Raw genomic sequence first — 24,054 nt, forward strand, 5'->3', positions numbered from 1 at the left:
AAATGGTGAGCTATTGACAAAATGGTGAGCTATTGACAAAATGGTGAGCAGTTAACTGAATGGTGAGCTATTGACAATATGGTGACAAAATGGTGAGCTATTGACAAAATGGTGAGCTATTGACAAAAAGGTGAGCTATTGACAAAATGGTGAGCTATTGACAAAATGGTGAGCTATTGACAAAATGGTGAGCTATTGACAAAATGGTGAGCAGTTGACTGAATGGTGAGCTATTGACTGAATGGTGAGCTATTGAAAAAAATGGTGGCAAAATGGGGAGCTATTGACAAAATAGTGACAAAATGGTGAGCTATTGACAAAATGGTAAGCTATTGACAAAATGGTGACAAAATGGTGAGCTATTGACAAAATGGTAAGCTATTGACAAAATGGTGACAAAATGGTGAGCTATTAATAAAATGGTGAGCCATTGACAAAATGGTGAGCTATTGACAAAACGGTTAGCTATTGACAAAATGGTGACAAAATTGTGAGCTATTGACAAAATGGTGACAAAATGGTGAGCTATTAACAAAATGTTGACAAAAGGGTGAGCTATTCACAAAATTGTGAGCAGTTGACAGAATGGTGAGCTATTGACAAAATGTTGACAAAGTGGTGAGCTATTAACAAAATGTTGACAAAATGGTGAGCTATTAACAAAATGTTGATAAAATGGTGAGCTATTAACAAAATGTTGACAAAATGGTGAGCAGTTGACAGAATGGTGCCTTAACACCAGGTTTATACATTTGTACAGGGTCATTTTAGCACCATACATATTCAATCTATCCATAGAAACAATGAAATACGTATTTAGTGGACATACAGAGAAGTCTAAAAGGCGATACGTGAAGCGTCTATGTTGTAAAACTATAACTTGCAATGTCTGTCTGTTGTCTGTGGCCAGAGCTGGACGAAGGAGCTGTGCCAGACAGACTCTGACGGTGACGGCAGGACAAACGGGGAAGAACTCGGCGACCCAGACTGTACTTGGACCAAGGGGAAATCACCCAAGAAATCCAGCGACTCGCACCCAGGTAAACATTGGTTATTTCCCTTCCCACGTCATTGAAAATATGCTGTTTCTTTTATGTCACATTGCAAACAGCAATCATGATAATTTTTTTAACGACAATCCTTTATTTTAAAGTACGCAGTATTTTAGTTAAAAAATTTGTTAAAACAATATTAAAAGACAATTTTTTTTTATTTTTAAATGTAGAATTAGATTTATTTAATGTAAGTTACATCACGTTAACTTAAGAAGTTATTTTTACCGTCCATACAAGTAGAAAAAAAAAATTTAAATTGCATAATTAATTTTTTTGTTCAAATTATTGCTTTTTCAAATCCTTAATGTTCATGGAAAAGGTGAAGTAGAGTTTATCTATTTCAATGACAGCGGCATAAGAAAGGATGGTGTGGTCAACACGACTCACCGCAGCCTTTCCTTTCCCTAACGTTCGACAGGTACCCACCACTTCCCGGGATCCGAGCTCGAGACTTTTGGGATAGCAGTCGAACGCTCTACCATTCGACCACGCAGCCCCATAATGTTTTGTATGATTAAAAAAAAAATTCTTCCATTCCAGGGATCTGCGAGCCGTTGAACAGCCCCAAGTGCCAGAAGATCAACCACTGGTTGAACTGCGAGGCCGAAGCTGCAGACATGAAGATCGCTGCCTGTCCACACATTCAGTCTCCTGGTTAGAACAATCTATAATTTATCTAGGAAATATTGCGAATACATTCCTTAACCACGGTTCTTCCCCTTACCCATCCTGCCGGAAATTTTAAGTGCGCCCTTCCGCCTCGCCGGAAGTTTCAAGTGGCCCCGGAGAAAAATATTATCAACATTGAAAAGCAGTGTTTCTTTCAGGCATCTTATCGTGGAGTGGCACCGCCCCGCACCCCCCCCCCGCCCATATCCCCACCCCCCGTTGAAAGAATGTAATTTTTTAAAATTTAATTCATATAGAAAATATATACTTTACCCAGTGTGCGCTACAACACCGGAAGTCCAGCCCCCTCCCCCCCCCCCCCAATAGTTTCAAGTGCCCCCCCCCCCCCCCCAATAGAAACACTATTGGCACGGTACAAGAAATATAGATGATAAGTTATGTCAAATTGGTTCTCCCGGAATTCCTACAAGTCATGATAATGTGTTCTTGTAATTTTGGTAAAAATTAACATTAACTAATTATCATAAGCAATAATTAACATTGAGTAATTATTATAAGGAATAATTAACATTGAGAAATTATCATAAGTACTAATTAATATTGAGTAATTATCATAAGTACTAATTTATATTGAGTAATTATCATACGTAATAATTAATATTGAGTAATCAGCATAAGTGATAATTAATATTAAGTAATTATAGTAAATAATAATTAATATTCAAGCGATATTCTTAAAAGAAGATTAAATACTTTTTAAATCGTCGGTTCATCATTTTGCTCTTACTATGAATGAGAGTAGATTTTGAAGTTTAAAAAAAGAATATTTGAAACAGGTGTGATGAATATATCACTGCGCATGACGGAAACACCAGTGCCTCCTGCCGAGACGACCTACTTTTGTCAACTCTTCGACCTTGACCTGAAGAAAGACATGCACATGATCGCCACGACGCCATTGGTTGAAGCTACAGAGGTCGTACATCACGTGTTACTCTTTGGCTGCACGCGCCAAGGTAGGGGTCAGTCTAGGTCAAAATAGGGGTCAGTTACCACCTAGCTCAAATAGGGGTCGGTTACCACCTAGGTCAAAATAGGGGTCCTTTACCACCTAGGTCAAAATAGGGGTCGGTTATTACCTAGGTCAAAATAGGGGTCGGTTACCACCTAGATCAAAATAGGGGTCGGTTACCACATAGGTAAAAATAGGGGTCAGTTACCACCTAGATCAAAAAGGGGTCAGTTACCACCTATGTCAAAATAGGGGTCAGTTACCACCTAGATTAAAATAGGGGTCAATTACCACCTAGATCAAAAAGGGGCCGGTTACCACCTTGGTCAAAATAGGGATCGATTACCAATGTAGCGGCCAGTTACCAAAGAAGAAGCAGCTATTCAAAGATTACAATAGTAGGGGTCTTCACAAGATAAGGCTCTATTCTAGTGGGCATGGTTTCTTAGAAACGTACGCATTAGGTACGGGAGTTGGGATCGTTTAACCTACGTCATCAATGTAAATTTGTTTTGGTAGGTAATCGATGCAATTTGGTTTGTTGATTGCTAGATTCAGGTAAAGATTTAGTGTCTAGTGTGTTTAGTATTTTATTCGCTTGGTGTGTTTAGTGTCTAGTGCGTTTAGTTTCTTGTACGTTTACTGTCTAGTGTGTTTAGTGTTTTATTTGCTTGGTGTCTTATTTGTTCTAACAAATAAGACACAAATGCGACATTCATAAATTGTGTACTTGTGTGTTTTGATCCCGCAGTTAGAAACATAAAGAGCCTCCAGTCCCCCTACCCGTGTGAGATGGTACCCCACAGTGAGTGCCGCTCTTTGATAGGGGCGTGGACCATGCGGAGTCCCGGGGAATGTGCTCACCGTGACATGGGCTTCAGGATGGGACCCGGGGGATACATGACCGTCGCGCTACAGGTAGGTTGGTCGACATGACCGTCGCGCTACAGGTAGGTTGGTCTACATGACTGTTACGCTACAGGTAGGTTGGTCTCTACAGGTAGGTTGGTCTACATGTTAGTTACGCTGCAGGTAGGTTGGTCTACAAGTTCGTTACGCTACAGGTAGGTTGATCTACATGACTTTTGCGCTACAGGTAGGTTGGTCTACATGACTGTTGCGCTACAGGTAGGTTGGTCTACATGACTGTTGCGCTACAGGTAGGTTGGTCTCTACTGGTAGTTTGGTCTCTACAGGTAGGTTGGTCTACATGACCGTCGCGCTACAGGTAGGTTGGTCTTCATGACAACCGCGCTACAGGTAGGTTGGTCTGTACTGGTAGTTTGGTCTCTACAAGTAGGTTGGTCTACATGTTCGTTACGCTACAGGTAGGTTGGTCTACATAACTGTTGTGCTACAGGTAGTTTGGTCTCTACAGGTAGGTTGGTCTCTACAGGTATGTTAATTTACATACGGGTAGGTTGGTCTCTACAGGTATGTTAATTTACATACAGGTAGGTTGGTCTCTACAGGTATGTTGGTCTACATGACCGTGAGGTTGGTGGGGCTATGCGAGTGACTTTGGGTAAGTCATTTCCTGAGTACGATTTGTTTGAGTGGCTGAATTTTACACCAAATGTCATCTCGGTATTTGACGTCATCTTCTTTAGACCTTTTCTTGAGTATTTAGTAGTATTTATCGCCTTCATATGCTCTTATGCTTGTATTGTGCCCATATATGTATATATCTGAATCATCCACATATTGATGTATGTAGGTCCACTGGAACAACCCAGACAACAAAGCCAACCTCATGGACAGGTCTGGCTTGATGCTGTATCTGACGGACAAGTTGAGGCCGTACGACGCGGGGATGTTGGTGGTGGGGCAGGATTATGTCCAGGTGGACCCGGTCAAGGACGGGCAAGGTGTGTGTTGGGTTGGGTTTATATGACATGTGTGTAGTGTATGGCATGTGTTATGTTTGTATATCGTTAAGGTAGTGTGTATGTCATGTGTCATGTGTTTGTCTAATAACATATGTTATGTTAGGTGTTATGTTACATAAAGATCCTTAAAGCATATGACTTAACACTTAACGTATCATAAACATCATTAGGGCAGATGAAATAGCGTTCATATGTTTCTTGACCTCTGCATGTAAAGAAACGGTGTGGTCAGCCGTCTTTACTTTCCCTAACGTAAATTAGGTACCCAGTGGAGATGGGTGGCCTTCGTGACGTTTTACAGTCAAGAGTCCGGACCGAAATCCCAACTCTAGACCCTCGAGCTCTACCATTCAACCACACCTTCGCCCTATATCACATGTTAAAGTTTATATTTCACTTGCGATTTCATAATCCATGCAGTAAACTATTTCAGCCAACGACCTGGAGTTTGTGTCTTAATTTCAACCTTGACCTTTTTCAGCTAACGACCTTGAGTTCTTGTCTTCCTGTCCAGGACGGTGCACCACGCACATGTTCACTAAACCGATTCAAATCACGTCGGCTGTCAATCACATGCACTATCTAGGTCAGTGCCAGTAAACTGTCGTGTGGTCAATACTGGTTCACGTCTGCTTTTCTTCTGTAATCTAGTCCAGGTAGACGGGGCTCCTCGGGTTCCATCAGCTATCCTCTGTGCAGGGTTTCTTTCAAAAAATGTTCTAAGTATTAGTTTGGGGGGGGGGGGGAATTGAAAATTCCGAGAAGGGCGTTAGACACCAGTTAAAATATATATTTTATATATAAATTATAAGTTAGGCTTTCGAACCTGTTTTTTTTTTTATCTGAGCATGGGAAAGGATAGTGTAGCCATCACTATGCTCAGCCGTTACTACTTTCCCTAACATAACTCAGGTACCCATCAAAGCTGGGTGGACTCAGTGACGCCCTACGAAATCGAACCCAAGATCTGAACTCGAGCCTTTCAGGTTAGCAAATGTGCGCACTATCTTTTGTTCACGCAGTCCCGTCAATACTCTGTTACTGTCTCTTCCAGGAAAGTGATGGACGATTTCCGTCCCCTTTCCTCACCGCCCCCCCCCCCCCAATCACACATCTCAGGGTCAAGACCGTCCGTTACCTAAAGATGTTAATATCTTTTTTTTAAAACCCATTATCGTTCTGTTTTGTTAACTTTCTTCCAACCCAAGGTTAACTTTCTTCCAACCCACGGTTAACTTTCTTCCAACCCACGGTTAACTTTCTTCCAACCCAAGGTTAACTTTCTTCCAACCCACGGTTAACTTTCTTCCAACCCAAGGTTAACTTTCTTCCAACCCATGTTTAACTTTCTTCCAACCCAAGGTTAACTTTCTTCCAACCCACGGTTAACTTTCGCGTAGTTCACTTTATGCCAACTGTATCCTAAATGTCTAAACATTTATCTTTCCAACCTCTGTGACGTCACCAGGCAAATCTCAGCACATTAAAGTCTATAGAAACAACACAAAGGTGCAAGTGATCACAGACCAAGAGGAATATTTATATGACGACCCCAAGATATACAAGTAGGTTGTGGAGGTCTTTGTTATACGACCCCAAGATATACAAGTAGGTTGTGGAGGTCTTTGTTATGTGGGGTGGGGGTCAAGGAAAGTGGAGGGATGTGGATGAGGTTGAAGTTTTGGTTATGATTTGGTTAAGGTTTGAAGTTTTGTGAATTTGGTTAGGATTTGGTTAAGGTTGAAGTTTTGTGACGTTGGTTCGGATTTGGTTAAGGTTTGGAGTTTTATGATGCTGGTTATTATTATTAGCTTACCGTTAATTTAGTACCAACCTAATTAAGAATCTTTTACTGTATCTCAATAGATTCCGTTAATTTAGCACCAACCTAATTAGAATCTTGTATTGTGTCTCAGCTTCCATCAGCCAATCAGAGTAGAGCCGGGAGATGAGATCAGGACGTCGTGCACCTACAAACGGACGCCAACAAAAGAGCCAGTCTGTTGGGGGGAGGCAACCTCTGATGAAATGTGCTTTGGTTTCATCACATATTTCCCTGTCGAGGTGAGTGGATGTACACAAAGGATGACACTTTGCTATAGTAAGGGGGGGGGGGGTTAAGGAAGGGGGTGGGGGTGTGGGGGTTAAAGTAAGGGGGGAGCTAAAGGGGCGAGAGGCGACCTCTGATGAGATTTGCTTTGGATTCATCACATATTTCCCTGTCGAGGTGAGTGGGTGTACACAAAGGATGACACACTGCTATAGTAAGGGGGGGGGGTTGGACTAAAATAAGGTGTGGGGGGGGGGGGGGGGGTTAAAGTAAGAGGTGGGGGGGTGTTAAAGTAAGGAGGAAGCTAAAGGGGCAAGAGGCGACCTCTGATGAGATGTGCTTTGGTTTCATCACATATTTCCCCGTCGAGGTGAGTGGATGTACACAAAGTATGACACACTGCTAAATTAAGGTGGAGGGAGGCTAAAGTAAAGGGGAGGGGGATTAAAGTAAGGTGGGGAGGTAAAGTCAGGGAAGGAAGGTGAATTCAGAAGAGATGTGTTTAGGGAGGCAATTTGTTATCGAGGCATTTAAAACAGTCTATTTTTTTTGGACGGCAAATGTTTTAAATTGTAAATGGAATATTGTAAACAATAGCTATCGGAAACACATTTATCAATGGAGCACATAAAATCGTGTTGATGGAATTTCAAATGTAGTTTTTCAAGAAAACAATCAAGATGTAAACAATGAACACAAACACGATGTATTAAATATATATTAAGTATTTTATATATATATATATATATATATATATATATATATATATATATATATATATATATATATATATATATATATATATATATATATATATATATATATATATATATATATATATATATACATACATATATAATATATATATATTTATATATATATATGGTGACAGGACAAATGATCTCAGGACAAATGATCTCAGACAAAATATCTCAGACAAAATATCTCAAGGACAAATGATCTCAGGACAAATGATCTCAGGACAAATGATCTCAAGGACAAATGATCTCACGGACAAAAGATACCAGGACAAAATATATCAAGACAAATGATACCACGGACAATTGATCTCAGACAAAATATCTCAGACAAAATATCTCACACCTAAATTTTAATAGTGTATTGGGTGATTTTAATTGATCTGATTTTTTGTTGTTGACTGTCTTATGGTTTTGTTTACTATGTTTAATATTGTTTATAGGCCTATATAATAATTGTAAGCAATGTTTGCCGTATAAATGTGTCATATTGCACTAAGCATTTTAAGGTTAGTATTAGTAATATAGTATACCAAGATTAAAGAAATAATTTCGAAAGATAGCGTAGGTGTGCTTGACAAACGTGAGACAATCCTACTACGTCAGGTGGACGAAACTAGATCAAAGGGAATGAAATAACAATAAAAACACACCTTCGTATTAAGGTGGCCGCCCGCTTTGATAGCAGAGACATACCTTAAGGGAAAGACATCCGCCCCCCCCCCCATGGACAATACGACTTGTATCTAAAGTCTATTGTTATGCGTCGGTCACACCTTAGTGATCAGGTGACCAATGCTTATTTAAACGACAGCGGTCATCGCGGAGCTAAGTATGTCGTAGTGTGCATCAAACAAAGCAGTATTAATGGTGATTGCTTTGCTATGGTCTCTTTCGTTACCTCGCAGAAAGGTTTTAGGACATTAGTTTCTGGTGAATTTATGTTTGCCATAAGCAAGGCAAAGAGATTTGGAAATGTGAAATTAGGACATGTCGAGCAAGAGCTCACACAATACATGGTCACATAGTATTGATGTACCTGCCAGAAAAGAAACTTACACGTTATGTTTGTGTTGATGATGTAATAAAAACAATAGTTTAACATTACGAACCTTCAGACCCATTCACATTTTGAAAGATATTTCGCGTGTTATGAACATTAATGTTGTATAGCTACCGTTACTTTATTTGTTTTATACAATATCATTTATTATATCTTTCAGGATAAAACAGTAAGTTTGTTTAAATTTTTACTTTTTCAAATCAAATGCTACTACAATTGCTTAATACAACTTTTGATGGTTGGTTAGGTTTCACTAATTCATTTTATTCACAATTATTATACGTAAACAAAGTAAACAAAACGATATTAACGGTCAATAAAAAGGTTCAACTAAAATCATCGTAAATACTATTAAAATTTCGCTGTGAGATATTTTGTCTGAGATATTTTGTCTGAGATCATTTGTCCATGATATCATTTGTCCTGATATATTTTGTCCTGGTATCTTTTGTCCGTGAGATCATTTGTCCTTGAGATCATTTGTCCTGAGATCATTTGTCCTGAGATCATTTGTCCGTGAGATATTTTGTCTGAGATATTTTGTCTGAGATCATTTGTCCTGAAATCATTTGTCATGGAACCATATATATATATATGGTGCCCTGTCAAAACGGCCCGGGACAAATCGGCCCCGTCAAAACGGCCCCGTTAATACGACCCCGTCAAATCGACTCCCGACAAACCGACCCCGTCAAAATAGCCCCGTCAAAAGGGCCCCGACTTATTGGCTCCAGTCAAATGGGCTCCCGTCATATTGACTTGCGACATATAGGCTCCCGACAAATGGGCTCCCGATATTTAGGCTCCCGACAAATGGACTCCCGACATATTAACCCCCGACAAATAGGCTCAGGACATATTGGCTCCCGACAAAGCGGCTCCCGACATATTGGCTCCCGACATAAGGACTCAAGACAAATGGGCTCCCGGCAAATGGGCTCACGACATTTTGGCTACCGACAAATGGGCTCCCGACATATTGGCTCCCGGCAATTGGGCTCCCGACATATAGGCTTTTGACAAAATGACTCCCGACATATTGGCTCCAGAAAAATGAATGATATGACCACTATTGGCATAAAAGTAACCATTGTGTCCTACCTCCAATACCACCATAACCTCTTTTTAATGCCCGAATGAAATTATTTTTTCATGAACCAACATTAATTCACAAACAAATCGAGCCCTTAACAGCTAAATTCCACCAATTCTAAAGTTTTGATAATGTTTAATTTACAACAGAAAAGATCTGTTGCTTAAAAGCGAGCTCAGAAGTGTAAATGTATGATATACATGATGTTAACATGATAACAGCATTTTGTTTTGATAACCTACAAGCACAGTGGCGTAGCGAGGTCGGGTGTCACCCGGTGCGGCACTTAACCGTGTCACCCCCCCCCCCCCCAGAGGCGTTGCGACCCTTCCCGGGGACAAACTTTCAAGTTTTCGATTTGCACCCCCCCCAAACTTTCGATTTGCACCCCACCCCCTCAACTTTTTCTCTATATATTTTGCTATTTTTTGCCTTTGTGTCACCCCCCTAAATGGTCCGCACCCCCCGCCCCCCCCCCCTCGCTACGCCCCTGTACAAGCATATTGCAGTTTGGAAGGTACAGCGGGGACCCTTCTCCCCACACAATGAGTTGGAACAGCCTATAACCGACTCAATTATGGATGTCATAGATAGATGACCCTTAAATTAAAACATACTATATTTTATAATAGATAAACTAATATAAAAATAAGGCCTGCCGAACAAGAGATGCATACGTTGTATTACATAAGAGTGTTGGATAAGCTAACTCTAAAGAATATTGATGAAGGGGTCCCACTGGCAGGTCATATTCAATGAGACCGCTTTGCCGAGAGACTTAGTCTCTACAGAAACGGTATTGTCAGTGCAGTGGCGTAGCTAGGATTTTTGGGCCCCTATGCAAAAATTATCAGTGGGCCCCTTCGTCAGCCGTTAGGCCAGTGGCGTCGCTAGGTCGGGTCTCACCCGGTGCGGCACTTCGTATTGTCACCCCCCTCCCAGGAAACAAAGCATATATATATATATATACATATATATATATATATATATATATATATATATATATATATATATATATATATATATATATATATATATATATATATATATATATATGTATATATATATATATATATATATATATATATATATATATATATATATATATATATATATATATATATATATATGTATATATATATATATGTGTGTGTGTGTGTCGGCCTACATAGGCCTAAAATTTATATATATGCCACATACTGGTACACGTACGTGTTTAAGCTTTAATCACTGCTGACTTAATAGTAACGATGTTTATCTGCAGTCTGTTTATAATACAGTTGGATGTAGCATTGTTTTCTTTATAGTTTATGTTTACGTCGTGGTGTCACACCCCCCCCCCCCCCCCCCCCCCTCTTGATATAATTTTCGATTTGTACTTAGAAGACTATTTAACTTTAACTAATGGATCTGGAAAATGGCATTTCATTCTATAAATTTTACAATTTTTTGCCTTTGTGTCACCCCCCCCCTAAATGGTGTCACCCGTTGCGGTCCGCACCCCCCGCCTCGCCTTCTCTACGCCTCTGTGTTAGGCTACAGAGGAGTTAAACGAAGAGATCAACTTCTACTTACGATGGATATTTTTTAATATATAAATATTCTGAAGGCAACATTTTGTATTTTATATGTCCTGATTTTGTATTTATACTATATTATTATGCTTGCCTACTACTGCTAAAAAGTTTATTTATAGGCTGATTCTCTCAATGTCTTGCACGACAAAGTGATATAGCCTGTAGTGTTATTATAACGATTGGGCTCTGTTTGACCCACAAACACTGAATCCCACTGCCGAAACGGTGGGGGGGGGGGGCTTTTTGGAACTTTTAACCTTTTTCTTTTTTAAAATTATTTATATGTAACAAATATTAAAATTCCATTGTAAAAATTTATTTTTTTATGAGGGAAAAGGGCCCCTATGTGTCTTGGGCCCCCATACCTTGCTTACGCTAGCTTTACGGTAGCTACGCCACTGTGTCAGTGGTCCTTTTGTCTGGAGCCAAATTGACAGGAGCCTTTTTGTCGGGAGCCAAAATGACGCTAGCCTATTTGTCGGGAGTCGTAATGACGGGGGCCGTTTTGTGGAGAAACTAAATGGCGGGAGCCTATTTGTCGGGAGTCGTAATGACGGGGGCCGTTTTGTGGAAAAAACTAAATGACGGGAGACTATATGTCGGGAGCCAAAATGATGGGAGCCTATTTGTCAGGAGCCTTATTGACTGGAGCCCTTTTGTCGGGAGCCTATATAACGGGAGCCTATTTGTCGGTAGCCTAAATGACGGGAGCCTATTTGTCGGGAGCCTATATGACGGGGTCCATATGTCGCTGGCCCTTTTGACGGGGCCGATTTGACGGGGTCGTTTTGACGGGGTCGTTTTGTCGGAGTCGTTTTGACGGGGCCGTTTCGTCATTGGCCGAATTGACGCCGCACGATATATATATATATATATGTAGTTTTTCCCACTAAACTTGTATTTGCTAGAAACATCTAAGTCACCCATGGTGCACATCCACCAAGTCTCTCTCTTCCTGTGATCGACAACTTCCGGCTCTGCGAACAACAGAAATCAACGGATGTAAGTGGTGGGAGTTCCGGAACCTGACTCTCAGCAGTACACGGAACATGTTCCGGCAAGTTCTACTGGAGTGCTACAATAATACAACACTCAAGTGTACCGAGACGTGCCGGGCTAATGTGACGAAGGTCTTGTCGCACGAGTGTCTACAGGTGGGTTCACTGGTTGTCTGCAGGTAGGTTTATTGGGTGTCTGCAGGTGGGTTTATGGGTGTCTGCAGGTGGGTTTATTTGGGTGTCTGCAGGTGGGTTCATTGGGTGTCTGCAGGTGGGTTCATTGGGTGTCTGCAGGTGGGTTTTTGGGTGTCTGCAGGTGGGTTTATTTGGGTGTCTGCAGGTGGGTTCACTGGGTGTCTGCAGGTGGGGTCACAAGGTGTCTGCAGGTGGGTTCACTGGGTGTCTGCAGGTGGGTTTACTTGGTGTCTGTAGGTGGGTTTATTGTGTGTCTGCAGGTGGGTTTACTTGGTGTCTGCAGGTGGGTTTACTTGGTGTCTGCAGGTGGGTTCATTGGGTGTCTGCAGGTGGGTTTTTGGGTGTCTGCAGGTGGGTTTACTTGGTGTCTGTAGGTGGGTTTATTGTGTGTCTGCAGGTGGGGTCACAAGGTGTCTGCAGGTGGGTTCACTGGGTGTCTGCAGGTGGGTTTACTTGGTGTCTGTAGGTGGGTTTATTGTGTGTCTGCAGGTGGGTTTACTTGGTGTCTGTAGGTGGGTTTATTGTGTGTCTGCAGGTGGGTTTATTGGGTGTCTGCAGGTGGGTTTATTGGGTGTCTGCAGGTGGGTTTACTTGGTGTCTGCAGGTGGGTTTATTGGGTGTCTGCAGGTGGGTTCATTGGGTGTCTGTAGGTGGGTTCATTGGGTGTCTGTAGGTGGGTTTATTGTGTGTCTGCAGGTGGGTTCATTGGGTGTTTGCAGGTGGGTTCATTGGGTGTCTGCAGGTGGGTTTACTTGGTGTCTGCAGGTGGGTTCATTGGGTGTCTGCAGGTGGGTTTACTTGGTGTCTGTAGGTGGGTCCATTGGGTGTCTGTAGGTGGGTTTATTGTGTGTCTGCAGGTGGGTTTACTTGGTGTCTGCAGGTGGGTTCATTGGGTGTCTGCAGGTGGGTTTACTTGGTGTCTGCAGGTGGGTTCATTGGGTGTCTGCAGGTGGGTTTACTTGGTGTCTGCAGGTGGGTTCATTGGGTGTCTGCAGGTGGGTTCACTGGGTGTCTGTAGGTGGGTTCATTGGGTGTCTGCAGGTGGGTTTACTTGGTGTCTGCAGGTGGGTTCATTGGGTGTCTGTAGGTGGGCTCATTGGGTGTCTCCAGGTGGGTTCATTGGGTGTCTGCAGGTGGGTTTATTGGGTGTCTGCAGGTGGGTTCATTGGGTGTCTGTAGGTGGGTTTATTGTGTGTCTGCAGGTGGGTTCATTGGGTGTTTGCAGGTGGGTTCATTGGGTGTCTGCAGGTGGGTTTATTGGGTGTCTGCAGGTGGGTTCATTGGGTGTCTGCAGGTGGGTTCATTGGGTGTCTGCAGGTGGGTTTATTGTGTGTCTGCAGGTGGGTTCATTGGGTGTTTGCAGGTGGGTTTGTTGGGTGTCTGCAGGTGGGTTTATTTGGTGTTTGCAGGTGGGTTCATTGGGTGTCTGTAGGTGGGTTTATTGTGTGTCTGCAGGTGGGTTTATTGGGTGTCTGCAGGCAGGGCCGTCGCTACCTATAAGGCGAACTAGGCGGTCGCCTAGGGCGCCATCCCTAGGGGTCGCAAAAGTTTTAATCGCTATTATCAAAAAGTACCAAATAATTAATAACTTTTATAAAGGAGTAGCGATCTATTTCGGCAACCAGGACGAACTATCAGTTTTGCGCTCCCACCCCAAAATTAGGTCTATATAGGCCTATATTTATTCGCGATGGTGAAAATGCAACCCCCACCTCCCTACTTTGGAAAGGTCGGGGCGCTTCTTATCAGTCACTTTGCCTTTTTATTTTGGTGTCACATATTTTATGTAGAAAACGAATAAATAAGCTCGTAATTTAAATTTCGAACATTGTAATAGGGCTTGTAAGTCTCGTTTTCTCTGACTTTGAATTAGAAATCTGTTCCGGTGTATAGAGTTTTGTAATGAAGGGGTGTTCAAAGTATGGTCACTTGTTTAGTAAGTTTTGATGACTCGTTTAGATTTGGAATTAACGGTGGAAGGCTGTTGCTGATATGTTTCCGTAGGTATAAAGTGTCGAAGCGTTAAAGTCTCGTATTTTTTATTTGGCTGTTGTTGTAGGGAAATGCGAATGTAGGTGATGAGGTATTGTAGTTTTGGAGTTCGGGACTATCGAGCCTTGAGGTATATAGGTATCAAATTATATTGACTGTTAAAGTGTAGTATTAGGCCCAGTGAAATCGTTTTTAGAGCTTGGTGAAGTAAAAGAGTTGGTGTCGTAGTTCTGGAGCATCGAGTCTAGTTATGTTTAGATATCGAAGTTTGATATGTGTTGTGAATGTAGAAGAGTATATCGAGTAGTCGAGTTTATCGTAAGTTAGATTATTTCAATTCAGGACGGAACACATTACAAAGAAAGGTAGGCGTTCTCTAGTTGAAAAATCTTGTTTTTTAGGAATCTATATTACACTCTTAAAGTATTTAAATTTATTAAACATGATGAAATTTGTAAATAATCGTAAACTTTTTTTTTCAAATTATAACATTTTTTTATAATTAGTCAATTCTAGCAATGCTTAAAGGGGTTACCCTTGTTGGATTATTTGAAAAACATCCCTTTATTTAGGGGATCAAAAATTTTAGGTTATTTACAGTACTTTCACTCTCAATTTCAAGGATGTCATCAAAATTGAATAGAAGTATGTTATAATAAAGCTAAATATTTAGACTTTCAAACAGAACCTACAGTTAAGTATTCAATAGGTAAAATATATTGTTTTTACAAGGTTTCATAGCTACCAAAAAAGATTTGTTATAATTATTATCCAATGAAATTTAAACCGTTTTATTGTGTTTTTCAAACATGTCTTAGTTACACTTGGTTAATTTAGCAATTCTTTTGAAAGTTATTTCCCTTGAATAAAATTTTGTTATTTTGATTTTCAAATGGGAGATAATTCATTGCTTAACATTCATTTCAAATTCGTGCACTTAGGTTGACCGCTTACATATAAATACAACATTAAGTTATTATTTGCTACTGTAAAAATTATATAGAGCTTAAGTTCTAAACAAAATAGTTTGGTAGGTTTTTCTAGCATTATCAAGTTGAAAAACAAATACATCAGTAGCCGTTGTAGATTGCAATACTTAATGTTAGTCGTAAATTAAACATCTAATAAATTGTATTTTCATATTTTTCACCCTCTCCTAAATGATTCATATATAACAATATTAGGCTGGTATCTATAACATTTATAATCTTTTATTTTTCAAAAACAAAAAAAAAGTTACCTAATAACACAATTTAGACATTTTACAATTATAACTAAAGACAGTCAAGATTAAAATAGGTAAGTTCCGTTTTGGAACTCACCTTGGGAGGACTGCAGAGAGTCCAACACTAAAAGAACTAAAATTTTGCTAAGAGGGGGTGGGGGGCTATATCGTAAAGTACAAAGTAGACTCATAGACAAAAACAATTTCAATAAAATGTGATTACGCTTGCAAACTGGAATTGAAGGAATTAGTACAACTTTTGAGACGAAGGAGGCTAGTAAAATTTGATTTTGATGTCTACTTATAACGTGTATGCAATTGATAATAAATTAATATGTCACTTTTAATGAATTGTTTTCTTATACATATGTTTTAATAATTAATTTGAGAAGGGGCGTTTTAATAAGTTTTGCCTAGGGTGCTAAATAACCTGGCGCCGGCACTGTCTGCAGGTGGGTTTATTGGGTGTCTGCAGGTGGGTTTACTAGGTGTGTGCAGGTGGGTTCACAAGGTATCTGCTGGTGGGTTTACTAGGTGCCTGCGGTTAGGTTCATTTAGTGTCTGCTGTGAGGTTTACTAGGCCGTGTCATGTTGCATGTGTGCCTACGGGTTGGTTCCCTAGCAGCTTAAACATAGCCGTGGATTGCATGCAGGCAGTTGAATAAACAGCGTAGATTCAATATCCATTGATGAATCAATTTTTTAACCTTTTTTAGTTTTGATACAAAAGTTTTTGGTCACTAAATTGTAAAACTTCGGATGGTTAAAAAATTTAATGTTTGCTTTTCTTATTTTAGTACATCTAAATCAAGAATGGATGTGTTAGTATAGCTAAATCAAGAATGGATGTGTTGGTATAGCTAAACCAAGAATGGATGTGTTGGTATAGCTACCTTAAGAGTGATGTTGTATGGCTAAACCTAGAGTGATGTGTTGGTATAGCTAAACCTAGAGTGATGTGTTGGTATAGCTACACTAAGAGTGATGTATTGGTATAGCTAAAACCAAGAGTAATGTCTTGGTATAGCTAAAACATACAGTGATGTGTTGTTATAGATAGAACCTCGAGAGATGAGTTGGTATAACTACACCTAAAATGATGTGTTAGTATAACTACACCTAAAATGATGTGTTGGTATAACTTAACCAAGATTAATACGTTGGTATGGCTAAACCTCGAGTAATGTCTGTATTGTCTAACAGGGCGACATGAGGACGTATATGCTCAAAAAGTTCAAAGAACTGGAGACCCTGGACGAAGTCCGCCTAACTCTGGAAGCCCTAATGACCTGTTCCTGCCAAGAGTTCGAATACTGCGAGCGGAAGTCTACCACCAGACTTTACGGCCGCCTACAGGAGAAATTTTGCAGCTCCGCCTCCTGCGAGAATAGAATATCCTCATTGGTTCTTGCCCTGTTATTAACGTGTCTGTTGATTTTATATTGATTGTAGATAGTGATAGCAAGCCGCGGTGCTACTAGAATAATTAAATTTACAAAAACATTATTATGGGAGGTAAATCTCTGGTATTTTGAATGGAGGTTCTGGACGCAGGGGGCAGCTACGTTGTGTTCATTAGGGTCTTGACGTGAGAGAACTTCAGTTTTGTAGTTAAAGACAATTAATGCGATGTTTTTGTATAACAGCCAGTGCCTAATGAATTTTATCCTGCTCATTAAAAATTGGCTAATTAAAACTGTTTATATTGTGTAAAACGCATAGTGTTGAATCTATTTATAAACTGGCTCACTCAATCGGATTATATTGTGTAAACACATAGCGTTGAATCTAGTTATAAACTGGCTGACAAAATACACTATTGCGCAATTTTTTTTACACATTGTGTTGTCGATAAGCACGAACACATGTGATGTCCCTATAGACAACCGTATTAAGCCAGATCAATTTATTTCATTTAAGACCAGATTCATGCATTACACGTAAGCCTCGATCAATATAGTTTCATGTACACCAAACGAGCAGGCATATATCACATTAGGAAGGTATATACGACTGTATACACATGTTTGCTATGCATATAACAGATTGACTCCGGTTATAATCTTTAATGTTGGTGACTATATCGCTAATCACAGGGTACATTCACATTTACAAATATGTAAACAATTGAACACAAATAGGAAACTAGTAAAATTATGCCTTTTTATGACATGACCTAATACTCAACAAAATTACCAAAGATGTATTAAATGACCTCTAACCCATATTTATTTCGTCTCATTTTTTTTCTACTTCGTTTTTTAGCGTCACTTTATACTCCATTTTATCAAAATTATAAATTTTATATTTCGATTTTTAAAATTAACCATTTCATTAAAGCCACTATTTATAATCCAACTGTATCTAAATCATTTACAACTTGAATGAAATATCATCTAACACTTGTGTTAAGCGTTACATGGATATTTGTTTTAGTCATTAAGAAAACAAATATGCAATTTAATGCGGCGTGCAGAATGTCGAATACAACTATGCATCTTCGCTGTAAGCTCGTATATCAAATATATCAATTTAAATGTCTTGTTTTGCCGTCTAAATTAATATTATAAATGTCATTGATATATTTGTATAGTTGTATTAAGTAAATCTACATCATATACTTATAATTAGTACAACATATATATACATGTATATAAGTGCACACACATATATATGTATATGTGTGTGTATGTGTATGTGCATAAGTGTAAGTTTGTGTAAATTTAAAACCAATTGGTGTGTGAATGTGTGATGTATGATGTAAACTGAATGTCACCGATGATACAGACTCTAGTAAATTGCAAACGATGATTTATTGCCCTCAGATATAGGTTATGGAATAAGTTATAGAATAACACGGAAATACAAACATAAATATTTAACTACTGTACTCTCTGTGAGGACCTATCTACCGTGTCTGAGTAATGAATCGTGTGTAATATACATGGGTACAATATTTTCAGTAATTTCTGTATAGAGTGTGTAATATACATGGGTACAGTATTTTCAGTAATTTCTGTATTGAGTGTGTAATATACATGGGTACAATATTTTCAGTAATTTCTGTATTGAGTGTGTAATATACATGGGTACAATATTTTCAGTAATTTCTGTATAGAGTGTGTAATATACATGGGTACAGTATTTTCAGTAATTTCTGTATAGAGTGTGTAATATACATGGGTACAGTATTTTCAGTAATTTCTGTATTGAGTGTGTAATATACATGGGTACAATATTTGCAGTAATTTCTGTATTGAGTGTGTACGCATATTTAGTATTATTGTCATATCTGTAACAATCATTCTGTGATTTCCTTTTTTGTAGGTGTATGTTGTACAAGATTTACATTTGTATGGGTGTATGTTGTACAAGATTTACATTTGTATGGGTTATGTTTTACACGATTTACATTTGTATTGATGTATGTTGCACACGATTTACGGATTACAGGTGTATGTTGTACAAGATTTACATTTGTATGGGTTATGTTTTACACGATTTACGTCTAAATGAAATTATGAGTGGTTAGTTTACAGACGGTTTTTTTAAAAATAATTTGTAAACAATTAACTTTTGCCTTTGACTGTATGCACATTTTTGTAAATATTAATATGGGGAGAAATAATAATGCGCGGGTGGTTTCATCAGATCATAATTAAAGACGGTTTAGGGTAGGTAATAATTAGGTAAAGTGTATTTTGGTTAAGGTTACAAAGTGTAAGTTATGTGATGCTGGGTTTATAGGGAAGGGTATTTTGGTTAAGGTTACAAAGTGTAAGTTATGATGTTGGTTGTATAGGGATGGGTATTTTGGATAACGTTACAAAGTATAAGTCGTGATGCTGTAAGTTATGCCTATAACATGTTCGTGAAAGTGAGGTTCATTCATTTTAAAACATTAAATAAATGATTATGCACAACAGCTCGTTTTTTTGTTTATCTAGTCTACATCTCTGTGCTGGGATATTTTATTGAGCTGTTTTCAAAAGTCACATGTATTTGTGATTGTTTTAGGTAAACCACAAGTATTTGTGATTGTTGTTTTAAGTCATGTGTATTTGTGATTGTTGTTTTAAGTCAAGTGTATTTGTGATAGCTGTTTGTCAAGTCACATATATTTGACTTTGCTGTTTTGTCAGTGTAAACAATATGGCCGAAACTTTGGTTGAGTGAAACTAACATAACTTCTGTGTTAGTGCGAGTTAGGCTAATTAATTGCCATTTATCAAAATTTCACAACTCAATTTCCAAGAGTTCAATCTCCAGAAAAGTCCTCGTTTTTTTTTATAATTGCATCGGTATTTAACAATGAAATTTCGTTGCCGTAATTTCATTATTAAACTGACTCCACAAAACACAGTATGTGTAATTTATACTTTCGAAAACGCGAAGACAACAGTTGTAGCAATGCAGCTTAACATTTTTATTTTATAAACAAATAGAGGTCTACCCTGTGGGTCTAGCCTGTAGGTCTAGCCTGCGGGTCTAACCTGCGGGTCTAGCCTGCGGGTCTAACCGTTGGGGGTCACATTCTGAAGATCATGTAAACCCGAGTCGCAGGCGCAGTAACCGTAGTTGTCACATTTGTAGACCCTCCAGTAGGCATCGGAAGTCCCGACAGCGGCACAGTCGTTTGGCGCAGGTGTATTGGGCTCACCTGCTGCCCAGTTGAAGTAGTTCACCTGTACGGGTGAGGACCTGTCAATATTTGGATTATATATTTTTTAAAAACTATATATATATATATATATATATATATATATATATATATATATATATATATATATGAATTGGTTAAGACATGCGCCATGTATACTTAAGAAGATGTAGTAATACAACTCTCCATGCCACCACCTCTAGTCCACCCACCCCAAGATGCGCCAACCGTTGGCTCTAGTTGTGTACACCATGCCCAGCCAGTAAGGGTAAATTTTCGTCAGGTTCTGCGTCGTTAAAGAGTTGATCATCTGACCGTGGATGTAGTCCTTGGTGGCATCTGACGTGGGCAGTACAATCGTCCCCCTGTAGACGACAACAAAGAAAACAAGACAATGTTATTTCAAGTAGCTTGCTGGTTTCACTTACATCTATATATATATATATGTATATATATATATATATATATATATATATATATATATATATATATATATATATATATATATATATATAAAATTCTCTTCATGGAGACCATAGAAAACACCACGCAGCTTAGCTACCACCGTCATCACCACCTGCCAGGTGAGCTCTGGTTCACCCCGAATGTTTACAATAGTAGAACCGGTTCGAATAAGTGCAGATAATTTACTTTTCAAACGATTTGAAACTTAGGAGAGATTATAAGTTCTGCTTGATATTTTCATTGTCGTCTGTAAACGTCTGGACGGGGTGGGGTGGGTTGGGGTGGGGGGAGGGGGGGGGGGCAGGCATGGGGGTGGGGTAGTGTCGAATTCACAAATTATGAATTGTTGATAAGTGGAAAATAAAACAACTAGATAGCGGCGTATGCTACGTCGCGGGTCAGCTCTCGCAAAATATTTCGCAACATTAATTATATTACTTCACAGTCAAAGAAAAGTAAAATTTTGTTAGGCAGATGAAGTAGAGCTCACCTGGTTCAGTGACCTCTGTATTTCAATTGACAGCGGTACGCACTAAGCCCAACCATTTTTACTTATCCCTAAATGAGCCAGGTACCCATAAATATACAAACTCAAACCAGGGTTCCAAACTCGAGCCTTTTCGGGTTAGCAGTTGCGCGCTCTACAACCGGCCACACCGTTCCTTAGTTTATTATTAGCCTGGATACATTTATTTCTGACAACGGCCAAATTCTTATATAACCGTTATAAAAAAAAATTAAAGCTGATTTTTAGCTAATCAGTGCTTATGCTATATAATGAGAAGTTTAAAGATGCACTTACAAGAATATACTACAAAGCGACACACAATCATCGTTCGTGGTGAGTACATCAAAGTACGAGTAGCACCGGTCACCTTTCCTAACGAAGCCTAGCGAGCAGTCCTTCCTGGTGGTGTTTAGCAAACTTCTTTCAAAGATGGCCGACTTGTTTCCAACATGCCAACGGGCGAAAGTCGTCGGGTCAACTTTATACAAGTATTTTCTTCCTCGTTTTGCCTGCTTTAAACTGCCGTTTATAAGTTTATTTATTTTAGTATCACGCGGGCGAAACTGCCCAGAATTCGCCATTTGGGGGCCTCTGCCTGACTTCATAAGTTTGAGTGATTCTAAATTCTCAAGCACTTCCGTGTTGTTCTTTCCTGTTGGTGGAAGTATTTTTATATTCCGATCGTCTTGAGAAATCTCCTGTTTTGTTTGTTTAGAAACATTTGGTTGTTTATTATCTGTTAATGTAAACTTCTCCGGAGTTAAGGGTCTTGGATTTTCTTTGTGTATCTTTGAGACAAGCACTTCCGGTTGTTGACTTAGCGTTTGTTGATATGTATGCTGTTTAGAAGCTACTGTAGATAATTTTAATTCCGGTTGTCTGCCTTCAGTTGGTGCTTGCTGTTTTCCACTTTCTGACAACATTGGCATCGCCTGGAAAAGTGGCATGGGAATTAGTGCGTACACCATAATATAAGAAGCACACAGAATGTAGGTGCCCATGGTAGCGTTGTGTGTAGTCTGGTTTGACGTGTTGGTCAATTACTTGTGACAAAAGGAGAAATCAATATGTCTAGATCGATAAAACTTAGGGAGTTATTTGTTCTTTTTTATTTGTGATAAACAAATCCAGTTGTTTTATTCCCTATTATCTATCTATCTATCTCTATACTACTAAAACTCAAGTTTGTTTACATGTTTGAATATCTATTTGTTTGTCTGATTTGGTACTGTAAGGAAACTGCTCTATATGGGGGGCTGTAAAATAGTATGTAGGTAGAGAACAATTTTTGATTGCAGACAGACTGTTATTCACACATTTATTTAAAGACGTTAATTAATTTATTGATTTATTCATAGGTAGATTAACCACATTAATTTTAAAGTTTTAGAACAATGGCTTAACTTTGACTGAATAGTGACGTTTGATGACTCATTTTTTAGTTTGTTTGTTTTTTTATTTGTTATTGGGGAGAATCTGCATTATCTGTAGAGCTGTAAAATAGGATTTTGGGTGGTAAATACTGTTCTTTCTTCAACACACTGTTATTTACAAACTAATTTAAACCCGTTAATTAATTTATTAATATATTCTTTGGTAGATTAACCACATTAATTATAAAAGTTTAGAACAATGACTTTAGTAATAGTAAAAAGATTTATTTTCTTTTTACAACAATGTTTTCAACTATTTTTTCTTAAGGCCTTTATGTGAATGATAAGGGTGACTATCAGGACCTCGCGGGGCACAGGGCAGGTGAAGTAGAGTTCACCTGTTTCTATGTTCTCAGCATATGAAGAGATAGTGTGGTCAGAGCCATGTTCGGCAGGAATCGTTTTTTTTTAAATACAAACATGTCTGAGACTTGGCGGGGCACTGGGCAGGTGAAGTAGAGTTTAGTAGAGTTTATAAAATATAAAAAACGTATTTTGGAATGTGGGGTCTGGTTATTTTGGGATGATAAGTGCTGGCAGACGTGATGTCATTTATGGGTGACCCCCGAAACCCACAGTTATCTAATTAGATAACGGGTAGTCTAGTGATATCGTTCGTTCACTGGGTCGTTCGTTCATGGGTTGTTCGCTCGCCAGGCTAGTTTCATCGTGCCACTAGCTTCCTTGTTGTGTTCGGCTGGTCATGTGTTGAATGAATTGATCTAACTTGACTGATGGTTAAAACAGCCAGGTCACTTAAATCTAATCTTATTTTCTCTTTGTCAGTCTAATTGGGATTTGATTGAAAACACTAAATCTACATCAGAATCTTGACGTGTTGCTTTGGGGGGGGGGGGGGGGTGGAAGGGGGGTGGGGTGGGGGGGGGGGGGGGGGGGGGGTTAGGAAATTATTTGTCACGTAGGCTATTGGTTAATCCATTCGCTGTCGTGTATTCTCTGTTAGTACAGGGAACATATGCGCTTGTTATATGGGAACATATGTGGTTGCTTATAAGGGGGAGATTTGTGGTTGCTTATATGGGGTACATGTAGTTGCTTAAAGGGGTAGGCCTATATTTGTGTGTTTTTTAATATGGGTAACGTATGTGGTTCTTTATATAGGTAACATATGTTGTTTTCTGTATTGGAAACAAACATATTTGGTTTCTCTTTGTTGTTGTTTAACAGACAAACAGACCGACCGACCGACCGACCGACCGACCGACCGACCGACCGACCGACCGACCGACCGACCGACCGACCGACTGACTGAATGAATGACTGACTGACTGACTGACTGACTGACTGACTGGCCACCGTCCGACAAACTGACTGACTGACTGACATAAGACAGACGAAGGTGCAATCATTTTGAATTTTTCTGCTTTAGATCTGCTCAATAATGTGTTACTAGACTACCGGTCATCCGTTGGATAACTGTGGGTTTCGGG

General features: G+C 39.3%; 2 protein-coding genes across 2 annotated transcripts; one reads left to right on the top strand and one right to left on the bottom strand.

The window, feature by feature from the left end:
• Positions 1–910: 910 nt before the first annotated feature.
• On the top strand, positions 911–18,621 carry LOC131935593 (MOXD1 homolog 1; the record flags this gene model as incomplete). The annotated part of the gene is given in 10 exon segments (XM_059292085.1): positions 911–1,040; positions 1,596–1,709; positions 2,522–2,701; positions 3,449–3,615; positions 4,415–4,565; positions 5,068–5,172; positions 6,055–6,151; positions 6,503–6,650; positions 12,036–12,281; positions 16,741–18,621. Coding segments are annotated over 10 exon segments (1,581 nt in total), but the record flags the coding sequence as incomplete, so codon positions are not given.
• Positions 18,622–20,025: 1,404 nt separating this feature from the next.
• LOC131935602 (uncharacterized) lies at positions 20,026–22,190 on the bottom strand. Its single transcript, XM_059292098.1, has 3 exons — positions 21,465–22,190; positions 20,410–20,562; positions 20,026–20,238 (listed from the first exon to the last, which is right to left on the bottom strand). Exons 1-3 carry the CDS (start codon positions 22,169–22,171, stop codon positions 20,052–20,054), a joined length of 1,047 nt encoding a protein of 348 aa, XP_059148081.1. The 5' UTR covers positions 22,172–22,190; the 3' UTR covers positions 20,026–20,051.
• Between the last annotated feature and the right edge of the window lie 1,864 nt (positions 22,191–24,054).

The sequence above is a fragment of the Physella acuta genome, unplaced genomic scaffold (genome assembly GCF_028476545.2).
Source record: "Physella acuta isolate Inbredline_101_S28 unplaced genomic scaffold, ASM2847654v3 ptg000013l, whole genome shotgun sequence".
Lineage (NCBI taxonomy): Eukaryota > Metazoa > Mollusca > Gastropoda > Physidae > Physella > Physella acuta.

Coding starts and splice junctions, on each gene's coding strand:
- LOC131935602 (XM_059292098.1), bottom strand. CDS start 22,171: ATGGGCACCTACATTCTGTGTGCTTCTTATATTATGGTGTACGCACTA. Junction 20,563..21,464: donor TCGCTTTGTAGTATATTCTT/GTAAGTGCATCT, acceptor TGTCGTCTACAG/GGGGACGATTGTACTGCCCA. Junction 20,239..20,409: donor AACGGTTGGCGCATCTTGGG/GTGGGTGGACTA, acceptor AAATATTGACAG/GTCCTCACCCGTACAGGTGA.